The sequence below is a fragment of the Cibotium barometz genome, chromosome 17 (assembly GCF_041138505.1).
Source record: "Cibotium barometz isolate CiBa-2024 chromosome 17, ASM4113850v1, whole genome shotgun sequence".
In the NCBI taxonomy this organism is placed as follows: Eukaryota; Viridiplantae; Streptophyta; class Polypodiopsida; order Cyatheales; family Cibotiaceae; genus Cibotium; species Cibotium barometz.
In genome coordinates, this window is record NC_141062.1 from 51,813,126 (window position 1) to 51,826,774 (window position 13,649).

The window sequence follows — 13,649 nt, forward strand, 5'->3', positions numbered from 1 at the left end:
TTCATATAACTGTTCATCCCAATCTCTTTGATTTTTTGCTACTATTTTGGTTAATATACTGGGAGGAGGTAACTCACTAATCTTTCTAATCTTTTCTTAATCCATAGCTATCCCTTCCTTGGAGACTACATGTCCCAATGTATCACTTTCCACACCAAAGACACATTTCTCTTGGTTCAAAGATATCCCAACCTCAATACTTTGATTGAACACTTGTTCCAACTTATCGAGCATATCCCCAAGAGTGCCAAAGATAGAAAAGTCATTTAGAAAAACCTCAATCCTATGTCTAAGAAAATCTTGATAAGCTGCAATCATGATGCATTGGAAAGTAGTTAGGGCATTGCATAACCCGAATGGCATGACTTTATAAGCAAAGGTTCCCCACTTAGTCATAAAGGTTGTTTAGGTTGATCCTTGGGAGGACGGTTTGACAATTGGTTATATCCACTAAAACCATCCATAAAGGGATATAGCTCATGTGACCAGTTGCTTTATCTAGGACTTGGTCAATGATGAATGGCAAAGGAAAATGATATTTCTTCGTCTTATTATTCAATTCCCTATAGTCCACACATTAAGGATATTTTTGTTCTTCTTAGGGACTATCACAATAGGTGAAACCCATTCACTAGTAGAAGCTACATTATAGAAAAACCCCACATCTAAGAGCTTAGTAATTTTAGCTTTAATAAGATTTGCATATACTAGGTTTGTTCCTCTTTGTCGCTGACAAACACGTCTTGCACGCCAGGCTCTAAGTCAATATAATGTTTTCACAAATCTCGGGATTTACTCCTTTTAAGTCTTTATAGGACTGTGCAAAAATACTCGAATGTCTAGTTAAAACGTTCTGGAAATCCTCTAGATAAAATCCTTCTAGCATAACCTTTAATAAGGATTTTCCTTCAACAATTTTTAATTTTGGACAACTGTGTTCTAGTATCATGTACATAAGTAGACCGATATCTTTCACTAGATACTCTAGGGATCTCTCAAGATATAGTCATCAAGATTTCTTCTAGAAGACTGTGTCGATTTCACTTAGTTGTTTCTTTATCTTCATCTTTCATTACAAGAGTCAGTGGTACATATGGAACAATGTCATAACATTCGTAAGATTCCTCTTCTTGTGTCTCTAGTAACTTAAAACAACTAGGTTTAATTTCTCTCTTAAGTTACTATCACTTCCCTCATATCTATGCAGGAAATCAAGTCATCTTCTTGCATTCAGGCTTATGCAATTTAAAACCTCTAACTACTTGTTTACTTCTAGTTTTTCATCCTTTTTTCCCTACTTGAATGGGTTTAGTTTCTAAATTTTCTTCCTCTCATCTATGGAAACTCACTTCATCCTTCAAAATCTGAACATAACTCTCATTAAGGGCCACTGCTTCTTTAAAGCCCATTTATCCTCTTGTTTTTCTTCCTCAAATTTTCAAATAAGGGCACCTTCCTTCTTCTAAAGTTGGCGTATAATATAAGTTACTCTCATTCTTCTATACTAAGATTTTTCTCTTTGAGTGCCGTGTCTAACGAGGAAATTTCTTCCTTGTGATACACATTTACCATCCCTCATAATTCCTTGCTCTAGCATAACTCTCGCAACGCTTGCACTTTATCTATTTCGAGACATGAGATTACCACTCTTGCTCCCCTTAATTCCATGTTTTCTATGCTAATCTAGGCTAATAAAGATATTTTACATTCTTTCAATAAGCTTAAAAAACTAAATTTTCAAACTTGAAATGTAGGTTTCCGAAGGATTCCTTAGTCATTTAAATCGCATGAAAAGCCTCAATCTCTCTTTCTTTCCCTAAACCTTTGCTAATCCTTGTCAATCTTTGCTGATCCATGTTTTCTATGCTAATCTAGGATAATGAAGCCAGTTTAATTTCTTTCAATAAGCTTAAAAATCTAAATTTTTAAACTTGAAATGAAGGTTTCGGAAGCATGATTAATGGCATTAATCTTCATTCCCTAAACATATAGTCCAATGCTCAAATTCTCATGCAATGAAGCCACCAAGGCATGAAATCCATCACAATGGTGTAGCAAAAACAGATCAATGCTTGTCCCAATGCCACAAAACAACACAAGCAATGCATCACAAATTTGAGTAGACAGTTCACAGATTCTGACTTCTTAACCTTCAATTAGGTTCAATATAGTGTAAAAAATGGTCATGCTTAGAACTGAAGCCCATTTCTTTGATTAGCGAGGCTATATGCCTGAACCTTGCTGAAGCTCTTGCTTAACGAACCAAATCTACAACCATACTCAGTTGTGTAAACTAAATATGCTACTAGCAGAGCTCGTTGATAAGACTAATGCTTGGCTAATCGTTGTGCTGTGAAATCTGCTGAGTTGTAAGCACTCTTCTGTGCACTCATCACAGACCATCGCTATTATGCACACTCTATTATGTACTCACAGACCAACACTATTACGCTATGAACTCTGCTGAGTTATGCGCAGCACTCACAGACCATCGCTAACCATGTCCGGGGCGCCCAGTTGATGGGAAATTTATCAAATTTCCTCAAATCTTGCTCTGAAACCCTAGAAAATTGATAAAATGGAACAAAAATTTACAATCTCACCATCTCTCCCACCAACATTCTTCATTAATTAAGAAACCCTAAATGAATTAATCACATGGTTAGTAAACTTATCTTCATTGATGAGAGCCCACAAAGATTGCTTTGAAGCTACATAGAAAACACACACAAAGAAACCATTTGTTAAATTCAATTTAAATATTAGAACCCTATTTTCGTACTTACATGCATATGATATTGATTTAGAAATCCTAAACGAATTAATCACATGGTTAGTAAACTTACCTTCATTGATTAAGAAACCCTAAATAAATTAATAACATGGTTAGTAAACTTACCTTCATTGATGAGTGCCCACATAGATTGCTTTAAAGCTACATAGAAAACTTACCTTAATTGCTGAGCACCATGGATGTCTATACACATGCAAGAAGGAGATCATATATAAACCGGTAAGCATACACTCATAATCAACTAGTACATATACGTAAGATAACAGATGCATACAATCACCATCGTCGCATACAATCAACTAGTACATATACGTAAGATAACAGATGCATACAATCACCATCGTCGCATTCTCATTAAAATATAACATATTCAAATATGACTCCAAATGCCACCAATGGCAACACTAACAAAATTATTATCAGGCTATCAAGGATAAAACCCGATAGTTCCATTAAACTTTAAAGACAGTACATTATAAAAGAGTACTTTAAACCTGATAGTTCCTAAACATTTTGTTGATTTAAAGTATGAGCTCTTGTTGCTTGTGTGGATCGATAAGCTGATTTTTGCCTCCACTTAGTGATCAATTCCAAAAGCTTCTCCTACGCTTTATTGACATTAGCTAGAGTGCACACACCACGCACTAGTATGCCACGAAAAAGATCTACAACATATTGCTTCCTGCGAATTGGAGTGTGATAAGTATCGTTATTATCTTGGTATGTGACCAGCAATAGCATGTCATTCACTATCTTTATCAATGTTTTTGGTCTTGCCATTGAATATAAACTTGTGTAAATTAATTACTTTGACTAAGCATCGATGGATTTTTCCACATAATAAACTATGACCAGTAAGTTGCACTACTCTTGTAACTTATTTCTCACACTCTCTCTCTCTCTCTCTCTCTCTCTCTCTCTCTCTCACACACACACACACACACACACACACACACATATTCAAATAAGTGCCCATGTGTCCATGGTGCCATGATGATCTTCTCCAATGTTGATGTAAGCCCTGATTCTTATGCTAGTGGCTATGCTCTATGGAGGAGGGATGATCTAAAAGAAATGACGGGTTTTTCTTATATGTAAGTAAGTGAAAATAGTTTAGTGGGGCCAGCTAGCCTTAGTGGAAACTCAGAACCAGAGGAGGAGTCTTGGCGATTAATCAACCCTAATTTTCACTAATCGACGATAAATCAACCCTAATTACAACATTGGGCACAATTGGTTAAATCTTGCCATTAGGGATTTGCCCGTAGCTCCCTATCACTTCATATTGTAAAAGCCCCTTGTTTATTTATCATTATGCTTAATCCACCATGTTAATCCTCTTTTAGGATCCACCTTAAATCCTTCAATCACACACACACCTCTCTCTCTCTCTCACACACACTCTCTCTGTCATGCACACATACACATCCCTTTCTCACTCTCACCTCTCTCTCTCTCTCTCTCTCTCTCTTACACACACACACATCCCTCTCTCTCTTACACACACACACACACACCCCTCCCTCACATCCCTCTCTCTCTTACACACACACACATCCCTTTCTCTCTTACACACACACACATCCCTCTCTCACATCACACACACACACACACAAATCACACACCCACCTCTCTCTCTCTCTCTCTCTCTCTCTCTCTCTCTCTCTCTCTCTCTCTCTCTCTCTCTCTCTCTGTGGCACGTAGAAAGGCGGAGTGCACTGGCTTAGGAAAGGACGTAGACCGGCGTGGACGGGGGGAGAGATCTAGGGATAGGCATCAAGCATGGTTGCGATAGATGGCTCCTATCGCTTAAGCAACATTTGTATAAACGGTGACACTTTAATATTTGCAAAGCATCATTTACAGTGTCGTTTAAGTGACGCATGAAATAGCGTCACTTATGCGATTGTTCATGTAACGATCGTTTGTGGCATAGTATTTTTAGCTTTAGAAAGTTTCTCTTATATGACATTCATCATTACTTAAATGACAATTGTTCATGTAACGATCGTTTGTGGCATAGTATTTTTAGCTTTAGAAAGTTTCTCTTATATGACATTCATCATTACTTAAATGACAATTTTGTAAAAACCTGTCAATTTCAGGCTTGTTGTTGCTAGGGGGGTTGTGTTCTAGTGCCTCAAGGTTTTCAAGCTCCACACCTCCTTGGGGGGAGAATTTTCTATCACCATCTCCTGTAAAGTGTTGTCACACCATCACATTAGACATGTGTCCTTGTCCCTCCTCTCACCTCACACCACTCATACAAGCTTACTAGCATGCATCAGAGAAAAGATTAGAGAGAGTATTAGCATAAGAGCATGACTCTATTGCACAATAGAAGAATATATTGTATTATGAGAGAAAGTGAATATATACAAGGCCACAGTTGTTCACACATACTTATACTATGGTGGGCTGGGCCAAGTGCACCCAAGGCTCATAAATAGCATGTTACCTATATAATGCTTAATCTCATAATACTTGTGTAAAATACATTCATAGGGAATCTATTCTAGCTTGTTGCCATATGCTCTTGGAGCAATAATCGCCAATAAGTATGCCATCAAACCATGTTTGGGTCCCCATCCAAGTTGTAGACTTGGGCACGTTGCTTGTTAGATTGATCATACATGCTTTTGGTGAAAAATTATAGTGGTAACTCCTCTTAACCCCAAAATGGGTTAATAGGTTAATAGTACCATAAAGATTATGTTTTATGTAGAGCTTACATTTTTCACACAAAATAGAAATAGCGTCTAGATGTATTATTCAAAGGAAAGTATATCTTTGAGATGGTTTAAATGGTTTTTGATTTTACACTGCTAAAGGTGGATACCTTCAAAGCATTAGTATCGACATATTAAAAGAGAAGATTCTTGGGTCGGATGTTTATGAGCATGTAACTAGACAAAATGGTCAACGATTAGAGTCACTTGGTCTTCACCTTAATAGAGATGATCTATAAATTTTTAGGGAGTCTTGTAAAGAACTCAAATACTTTTAATTATCATGTGATATTACCCAATAAGCATTTATAATTTTGTTAACTCAAATATTTCAATAGTTTATGAAAACTTTGAGGTGGTACTTGCATACTCTTGTATCTTATCTTATTGGTAAGATAAATTGTGTACTTGGCTATTTATATACTTCTTTATATTGGTAGCAACGTCCAAGGAAGGGTTTTTCTTAAAATAAATTTTAATGTTTGATATTACTAGGCACTACTTTATTAAGTGGAAAAGAATGCATGAATGGTTTACTAAGTCACTCACCCACATATAAAGCCCCCATATACATACACCCACATACAAAGCCCACATATACATACACCCACATATACATACACCCACATACAAAGCCCACATATACATACACCCACATGCAAGTACATTCATGCATGCATGCATGAATGTACACACACACACACAGTATGTGCTCTGTGTGTGTGTGTGTGTGTGTGTGTGTGTGTGAAAGAGAGAGAGAGAGAGTTAGCATAGTCAATGCATGCGTTTATATTGCAAGGACCTATCAAGAAAATCAAATCAAGATACTTTGAATTCCTTAAGGCTTGTTTTGTTTTATCTTGAAATCATAGGGCTAGTTTATGAAATTTTGTTTTGTTTTATCTTGAAATCATAGGTTTAGTTTATGAAATTTTGGACTAACTTGACGTAGCCTTCGAATATTCTACAAGATATCAATAACCAAGAATGGTCTTAACTTGGTCTTTTTTTAATCTTTTTATATCGTTAATGGCCTTCCATCAGACATCAAACGTGGTCCAAGTACATTTTTTTCTAATTTGGCATCACTTTTTGAGTGAGATTTTGACTTTGTGTTATATCGATGTTTCAAATTCTCTCCAATTATTTAACATAGCTCTTTAGAATAGTGTAAAAAGATGGTTGGATAATCATGAATATCTTGTTGTTGATGTCGTGAAATACTGGTGGATTGTAAAATGTTGAAACATTCACATGATTCCTTTGACATATGTTGTTGCACATGCTACACATGTTACATATAATGCTCCTTCACAAATAGATTTTGGTCGTCACATTAGGTAGGGACGTGCAATGTACTATTTCCACATGTTGGACAAGGAAGAAAAGAAATTTTATATAAAAAGCCTTGATCTAGTTGAGACCTAGTTTGTTGCTCTCTTCTTGTTGTCAATTCCTTGCACATGGCATCTTAAGGTATTTTGAAATAATTGATGAGTTGTTCAATAAGACATGATGTGATTTGCTAACTCAATGGAATTCTCTTGTCCCATGCATGGTGTCTTGTTCAGGTACATTATAGGTACTAAAAGAGCTAGGCTTGAATATTAAACAATAGCACTAAGATTCAAGCCTAGAAGAACTAGGTTTGGATCTTGAAAAATGGCACTAAATTTTGTTTTTCTCATGGAAGAATTTTACATCCATCTATCGTGGGGGTGCCTAGTGACTTTACTTATGACCACCTATGGTGAGTGTGGCTTTCCTTGCAGAAAAGTGAGGGAAAGTCCATCTATTTAGAATATGTATAATTATTCCCAATTCAAAAACTTTAGAGGGATAATTTTCAAAAACCCAAGCGTGGGCAAAACTTCTATTTCACCCCTCGTTGGAAGGGCATGGATTATATGTTCTTACATTTGAGAGGAGACTTGGTCATTTTGCATCCTTGGAGCAAGAAAACAAGGTAGGTGTATCAAGTTTTCCCCAAGTACGGTGCGGCTATGTAACACAAGATAGTCTCACACACCAAGGGGTGCTTTTTTTTGGTGAGGTGACGACTTTGGAATTGAAAGGTATTTTGAAACGAAGGTGGCAAAGTCACACCTAAACTTTGGAAAAAGAGTGCTCAAATTTTGACTTTCAATGGACAAATTGCAATCTACCTATCAGATCTAGCGTGCCGATTGATCTCAAAGGGGGCGTTCAAGCGATTAGATGTGAAGACACAATACGCAGTCTTTTAGGTCCAACGTGTCCTCGTCGTTTCCACATGCAAGCGTTTGTTATTTGTGTCTTCGTCCTCCTCGTGAATCGCGCGATGAGAAATTGGTAATGTGTCTAGGGCCTCTCCTTTTCACATGATTGTGGCCTTAGGAATCAAGGACGCCTAGGATCCCATTAGAGTCCTCATGAACCTTGCCAAGTCAAGCTTGGATGCAAGTGGCATCCAACCATTCGTTTCCCCCTCCACTGTCGGCTTTATCTAGTCCTATATAGAGAAAATTAGTGATCATCATCATGTGACTTTGCTTGCATTTCTTGTTTTCAACATCAACCTCTCCCACCTCAATCAATCAATTTCTTCCTATGAAGTTATGAAAGCAAAACATATCCATGATGGTAGTATCACCACGTCCCTACTCCAATAACCATATCACGATTTCCTTTTGATACGCACCCTCACCCTTCCAAGTCATCGGAACATATTACAACTAGCCATTTTTTAAGTAATTTATGTGGATTTTTTTTTTGATGCATTTATAAAAAGCTGGAATGCATTCAACTCCTAAAATGCCTAAAAACATGCATAATGGCAGCTGTTGTCAAAATTCAAGCGAAAATACAATGACTACATTAGGATACAACTTTTGTATGATCACGTGGTAGTTAAGCCATAGTTTTGGAGGATTCACAATGCAACCACGAGTGTTTAACAAAAAGTTGAATCCCCAAGTTACATAGCCTCCAAAAGGGATGAGCAAGAAACATGAGCCAAAAATCCTCTTCTAATGAATAAAGCATACATATAAGAGCCCAATTGAGTTTGACAAATAGCCCAACCCAAGCATACAAAAGGAGAATTGCTTTCCCACTATCTCTTCCTATTTGTGGTAGAGGCCACATGAGCATTTTTTTTCCATAGTTCAAAATGCATTGAGAAGATTTATAATTTTTGTTCAGGGTTTTTACATGACCTTAGCACCAATATCGATTGCAATATCTGCCCATGAGTGGTTTTCTTGATTAGGTAGAAGTTGGCCTAGCTTTTTCATAGGATAATCTTATAACTCTACATTTAAGGCTTCAAATCATTGTGTTCTATAATGTACCTTGTAGGTTTTTTTCTTGCCCCTAACTATGAGGAGAATGGCATCAGTTTGGCACTTCATCTATCTTACAAGAAAATGACTACTATGGTTGGACCACCATGGTACACATGTCATTAGAATTGGATCACTTCTCTTAACTCCTACTAGGGAATGTGGAGTAATGCATCCTAGGAATGCTCACTTTCACAAATACCATTGAGAGGTATATAGATTTGCTTGTCCACACACTCTATAATGGATGGAAACATGTTTTTAAGGCATATCAAAGGTTATTCATAGTCAATGTATAGATTTTTCTTTTCAAGCATGGAGGGAAGGATGGGATCACTTAACTTAATGTGCTTCTCCTTCCCTCACATATGCGTGTAGACTCAGTCATGGTGGAGAGAAAGCCCCCTCCTTTTCTAGACCATAATTAGTTGATTGGAGGTCTAGTATCTAAAGGATGAAAAATATAATATGTGGTTGATAAGAACTTACTAGCCTTACTAGCCCCTTTGTACATGTAGTTGAAATCGTACTTCTTGAAATTAAAAACCTTACTAGACTTACTAGCCCCTTCATACATGTAGTGTGGATAGGACCTTTTACTAGTCCCTTTGTACAAGTAGTTGAAATCATACTTGAAAAAAAAAAACCCTTGGGACGGTCTAACAATAGTTTATAAGATAAAAATAGCTTTAATCATGTGTAAAATTACATTGTTTGTCATCTAATGCTCATGATATTACATAGACACACACACACACACATTTATGAATGAAATATGGATGTGATATTACACACACACACACACACACATTTATAAATGAAATATGCATGTGATATTAAATTTTTTCCAACTCACATACTCGTTAATTCTAAAAGGAAAATAACTATATCTATGATGCCTTTATAGAAACCAATGGGGAATAATATCAGGAGGCATTCACTTCACTCATATCCACTCTCTTTATGTTCTCTATAATAGCTGTGTGTGTGTGTGTGTGTGTGTGTGTGTGTGTGTGTGTGTGTGTATGTGTGTGCGCGCGCTTGCATGCATGGGTAAGCACTTGTTATAAGATACAAGGTATCACTATATTAGATAATTTGGGAAAAATTCCATTCCCATTTGAAAAATGGGATCAAGGTGAATTTATTCAAGATTTTGTCAGAACCCCCTCATGTCACATATCGTTGGAAGGATATTTAAGAGTAGAATCTCAATCTATTATCTCCGATAAATTTGGAGTTAGTATATTGAAAAGTTGATTCCCAAAACTATATTGAAAAGTTGATTCGCAAAGAGTGAGCTTTTTCCCAAATTATCTAACATTGTCTTAGGTGCAGGTGGGGGTGCAAGGTGAGTGGTGTGCCAAGACCATGTGTGTGCACAATCCTTGTGTACTAGTGTTAAAAAAAGCCATACTCAAAAAAATCTCCACATGGTGATTCTAAACCATTATTTGTCAAGTGACTTGGATAATGGAAGTGCACTTACAATAATTATATACTAAGTGCAAACAATGTGGAATATTTTGCCACACAAAAGGTGGAAAAAATTACCCTTATCATTACCTTATTTTAAGGACATGTTTAGGTATGGTATTGTCAAAGTTACATTTTCATGATGTAACATGTGATCACTCTAGGTTCTAGTTAGTGTTGCCAACAAGCACCTTGGTATCAAAATCTAGTCAATGTTGTGCCTCTCCCTTTGAGACCTCCTCATGATAGGCATTTTAGGAGTCTCCTATTTTGTGATGCCTAAGGGTAAAAAAAGCTCCTTTGTAAAGAAGGACAGGGTTTGAAGAAAAATCAAAGTACCAGCTTTTGGCTTTTTTAGAAGAAGAAATCACCGTCCTTTGAAAAGTTCCCCTTAACTAATGAGAGGATGATTATGGAGAAAGCCTCCTTTCTTATTGTTTATCATTAGGTAGAAACTAGATCAAATTATAATCAGGCCTATTTAGCAAGCACGGAAGAGAGATGCAGTCCTTCTCGAGATGACGACTTTCTACTAGCATTGCTTATATATACAGAAAGGAGGAGAAGAAAGCCATATGGGCTGCTCCTAAACCTTGGGAGGCAGGAGTGTGATCAATTTGGTAAGATTGATATTCATAGCACAGCAATGGCATCGAAAACTCAAAGGCTGCGTGGTGTACGACAAAGGCACTGGGGATCTTGGGTGTCAGAGATCCGGCACCCTGTCTCGTGAGTACAACGCAATTATGTTCGCGCAATTCGATTCCTTGCCAAAACCTTAGGTTAATCTAGGCTCTGTAGTTAGCAGAGTAAGTCTAACTGCACACGTTAATCGTCGTGATCTCTTGATGCAGGAAAACGAGGGTGTGGTTGGGCACATACCAAACGCGCGAGGAAGCGGCTCGTGCTTACGATGCTGCAGCTTGGATTATATGCGGGCCCAAAGCCAAAACAAACTACCCTTACTCCCCCCTCACCTACTCCTCTTCCACAATTCTCCCACCGCTCTTGAGAAAAAAGCTTCAACGATGCTGCCTCGAATCGGTCAAGATTATGGCTCAACAATCCAATAAATCAGCGGCAAATCAAGGTGATCAGATTACACGCAAAGGGCTGAGATCAGACGAGGAGAACGATAGCAGCCAAGACGATGATGATGACGAGGAGGAGGAGGATGATGCAGAGCTTGGTGAGGAGTCAGCTCCCATATCACCACCACCATCACAATGCACGGACCATCAGCAATGGGAGGATCTGGGGCTTTTCCTCCATGACCAATTATCGGATCATGAACGCTTTGCACACTTCTTGGATGAGGTTCACGAGTTCAATCATCTCGAGTGGAGCTTGGCACTACCATACGATCCCCCTCCGCCCCACTCCCCGTGTGATGACACGTGTGTTTCATATGTGGATGATTCTCTTATAGATGAATGTCTCTTTAAATTTTGATCTCTTCGCATCTTTTATGCCTTAGGCTAGCCATGTCGTTCTTCACGATAATCATGGATAAAATCCCTTTGCCCTGAAGAAGTCCTCTCTCTCTCTCTCTCTCTCACACACACACACACACACTCTCTCTCTCTCTCTCACACACACACACACACACTCTCTCTCTCTCTCACACACACATATCCTCACAAGCTAAGCAAGTTCTAGAGGTTTTAGCTAGCTCTATGATTTGTTCTAGAGGTTTTAGTTATCCCTATGATTTGTTCTAGAGGTTTTAGTTAGCTCTATGATTTGTTGAAGTACTTTAGTGGAATGTCATGGGGTAAATGCTAGTCTACAAAGGATGCTTTGCTCCTCCCCTTTCTAGTTAGTGGCTATCCACCTTTTTTGGTAGTCACTTTTGTAGGATGTACATCATGAGGAAAAGACAAGCAGTGAGAAAACTTTATTAGCAACTCTATGTGAAAATGTTCAAGCATACATGGAGCAAAGTGTCACTCACATATGAAACATTTCAAATGTTAAGCTATGTATGAGTTATGCACAAGTCTCACATGTAACTAGATTTCACATAGCAATAAAGTATTATTTATTACCGAGAATGTCACTCTAAAAAATGTAAATACAACTTTTTATTCACAAGAGAGGTGTTTTAGCCTCCTTTGGGCCTTGAATGGCATTGTGTTATCTTTAGACTAAGGCATGTGGGTATTTCATGAACTTGATTTTCTACACAGAGGTGATATGGAAGATTTTTTAAAGTGAGGGATCTAGGTACCATATACTGAATGGATTATGTTGCCACTTAATTTGCACCCACGTAACTTGAATCTATGAGAGAATGTATTTTTGGGTGTTACTCCACTCACAAAATTTATGAATGAGTGATATAAAAAGCAACCTACAAATCTCCTTGATTTCATAGAATTTTAGTAATTGTTGATGCCCATGGCATGGACCATGCATGTTGCTTAATATATGCACCATTGACTTGTTTTTAATTGAGTGAGGGTGTAAACCTATAAAAAGTTCTATGAGTGATACTCATTAATGATCTCATGCAAACCAATATTTATATGAATGATACTCATTAATGATCTCGTGCAAACCAATATTTATATTCTATTCATTATATATTCTATGAGTGATACTCATTAATGATCTCGTGCAAACCAATATTTATATGAATGATATATATTCTATTCATTGATGATACTCATTAATGATTTCATGTGCATACTATTGTTTATATGAATGATGTGTATGTTATTCATTAAGAACGTGTGCCGAATGGTCCTTTCCATTAAGCAATTAAAGAACATAAGAAGACGGGAGGTCATAGATGAGAAAACTTGGGATAAGCAAATTATATTCCCAAATTGGAGATAAATGTATTTGTGGGACTATTCTTGCTATATGTGATTTTTCTAGCTACATGTAAATTTTTCATGTAGTTTGGCTCTTTTTGAATACACACTTTAAAGAATTATAGTTTAAGGTGTATATACTTCAAAGTCACTCTTATTCCTTATGGTGGTGTTTATATAGATTTCTTATCTTCCCATTCATTTTATTCAATCTCATAAACATAATATAAGCATATTATTAAATTTCATAAAAATAATTTATAAAGAAGCTCAGAGAATCATGGATATGTGGGTAATATCTGTACAATAAGAATAATCCACACCTCAAAGAACATATTGCACTTTAAGCTTTGCTGCAACAAGGACATGCCATTTTTATGTCCTTTTCATAATTATAAACTTTTATAATTACAAGTTATCCAAGGCATAGTTTAGGGATTTAATTCTTATTTATCAATATATATTTATTTTCCTTTTGAGAGAAGTTATAATGATAAATCCCCCTTAC

The 13,649-nt window shown here is 37.0% G+C and overlaps 1 protein-coding gene across 1 annotated transcript; it reads left to right on the forward strand.

Moving 5' to 3' along the window:
• Positions 1-10,633: 10,633 nt before the first annotated feature.
• On the forward strand, positions 10,634-12,225 carry LOC147630153 (uncharacterized). Its single transcript, XM_086810932.1, has 2 exons — positions 10,634-11,051; positions 11,177-12,225. The coding sequence occupies exons 1-2, from the start codon at positions 10,969-10,971 to the stop codon at positions 11,772-11,774; spliced, it is 681 nt and encodes a 226-aa protein (XP_086667058.1). The 5' UTR covers positions 10,634-10,968; the 3' UTR covers positions 11,775-12,225.
• The last annotated feature ends 1,424 nt before the right edge of the window (positions 12,226-13,649 follow it).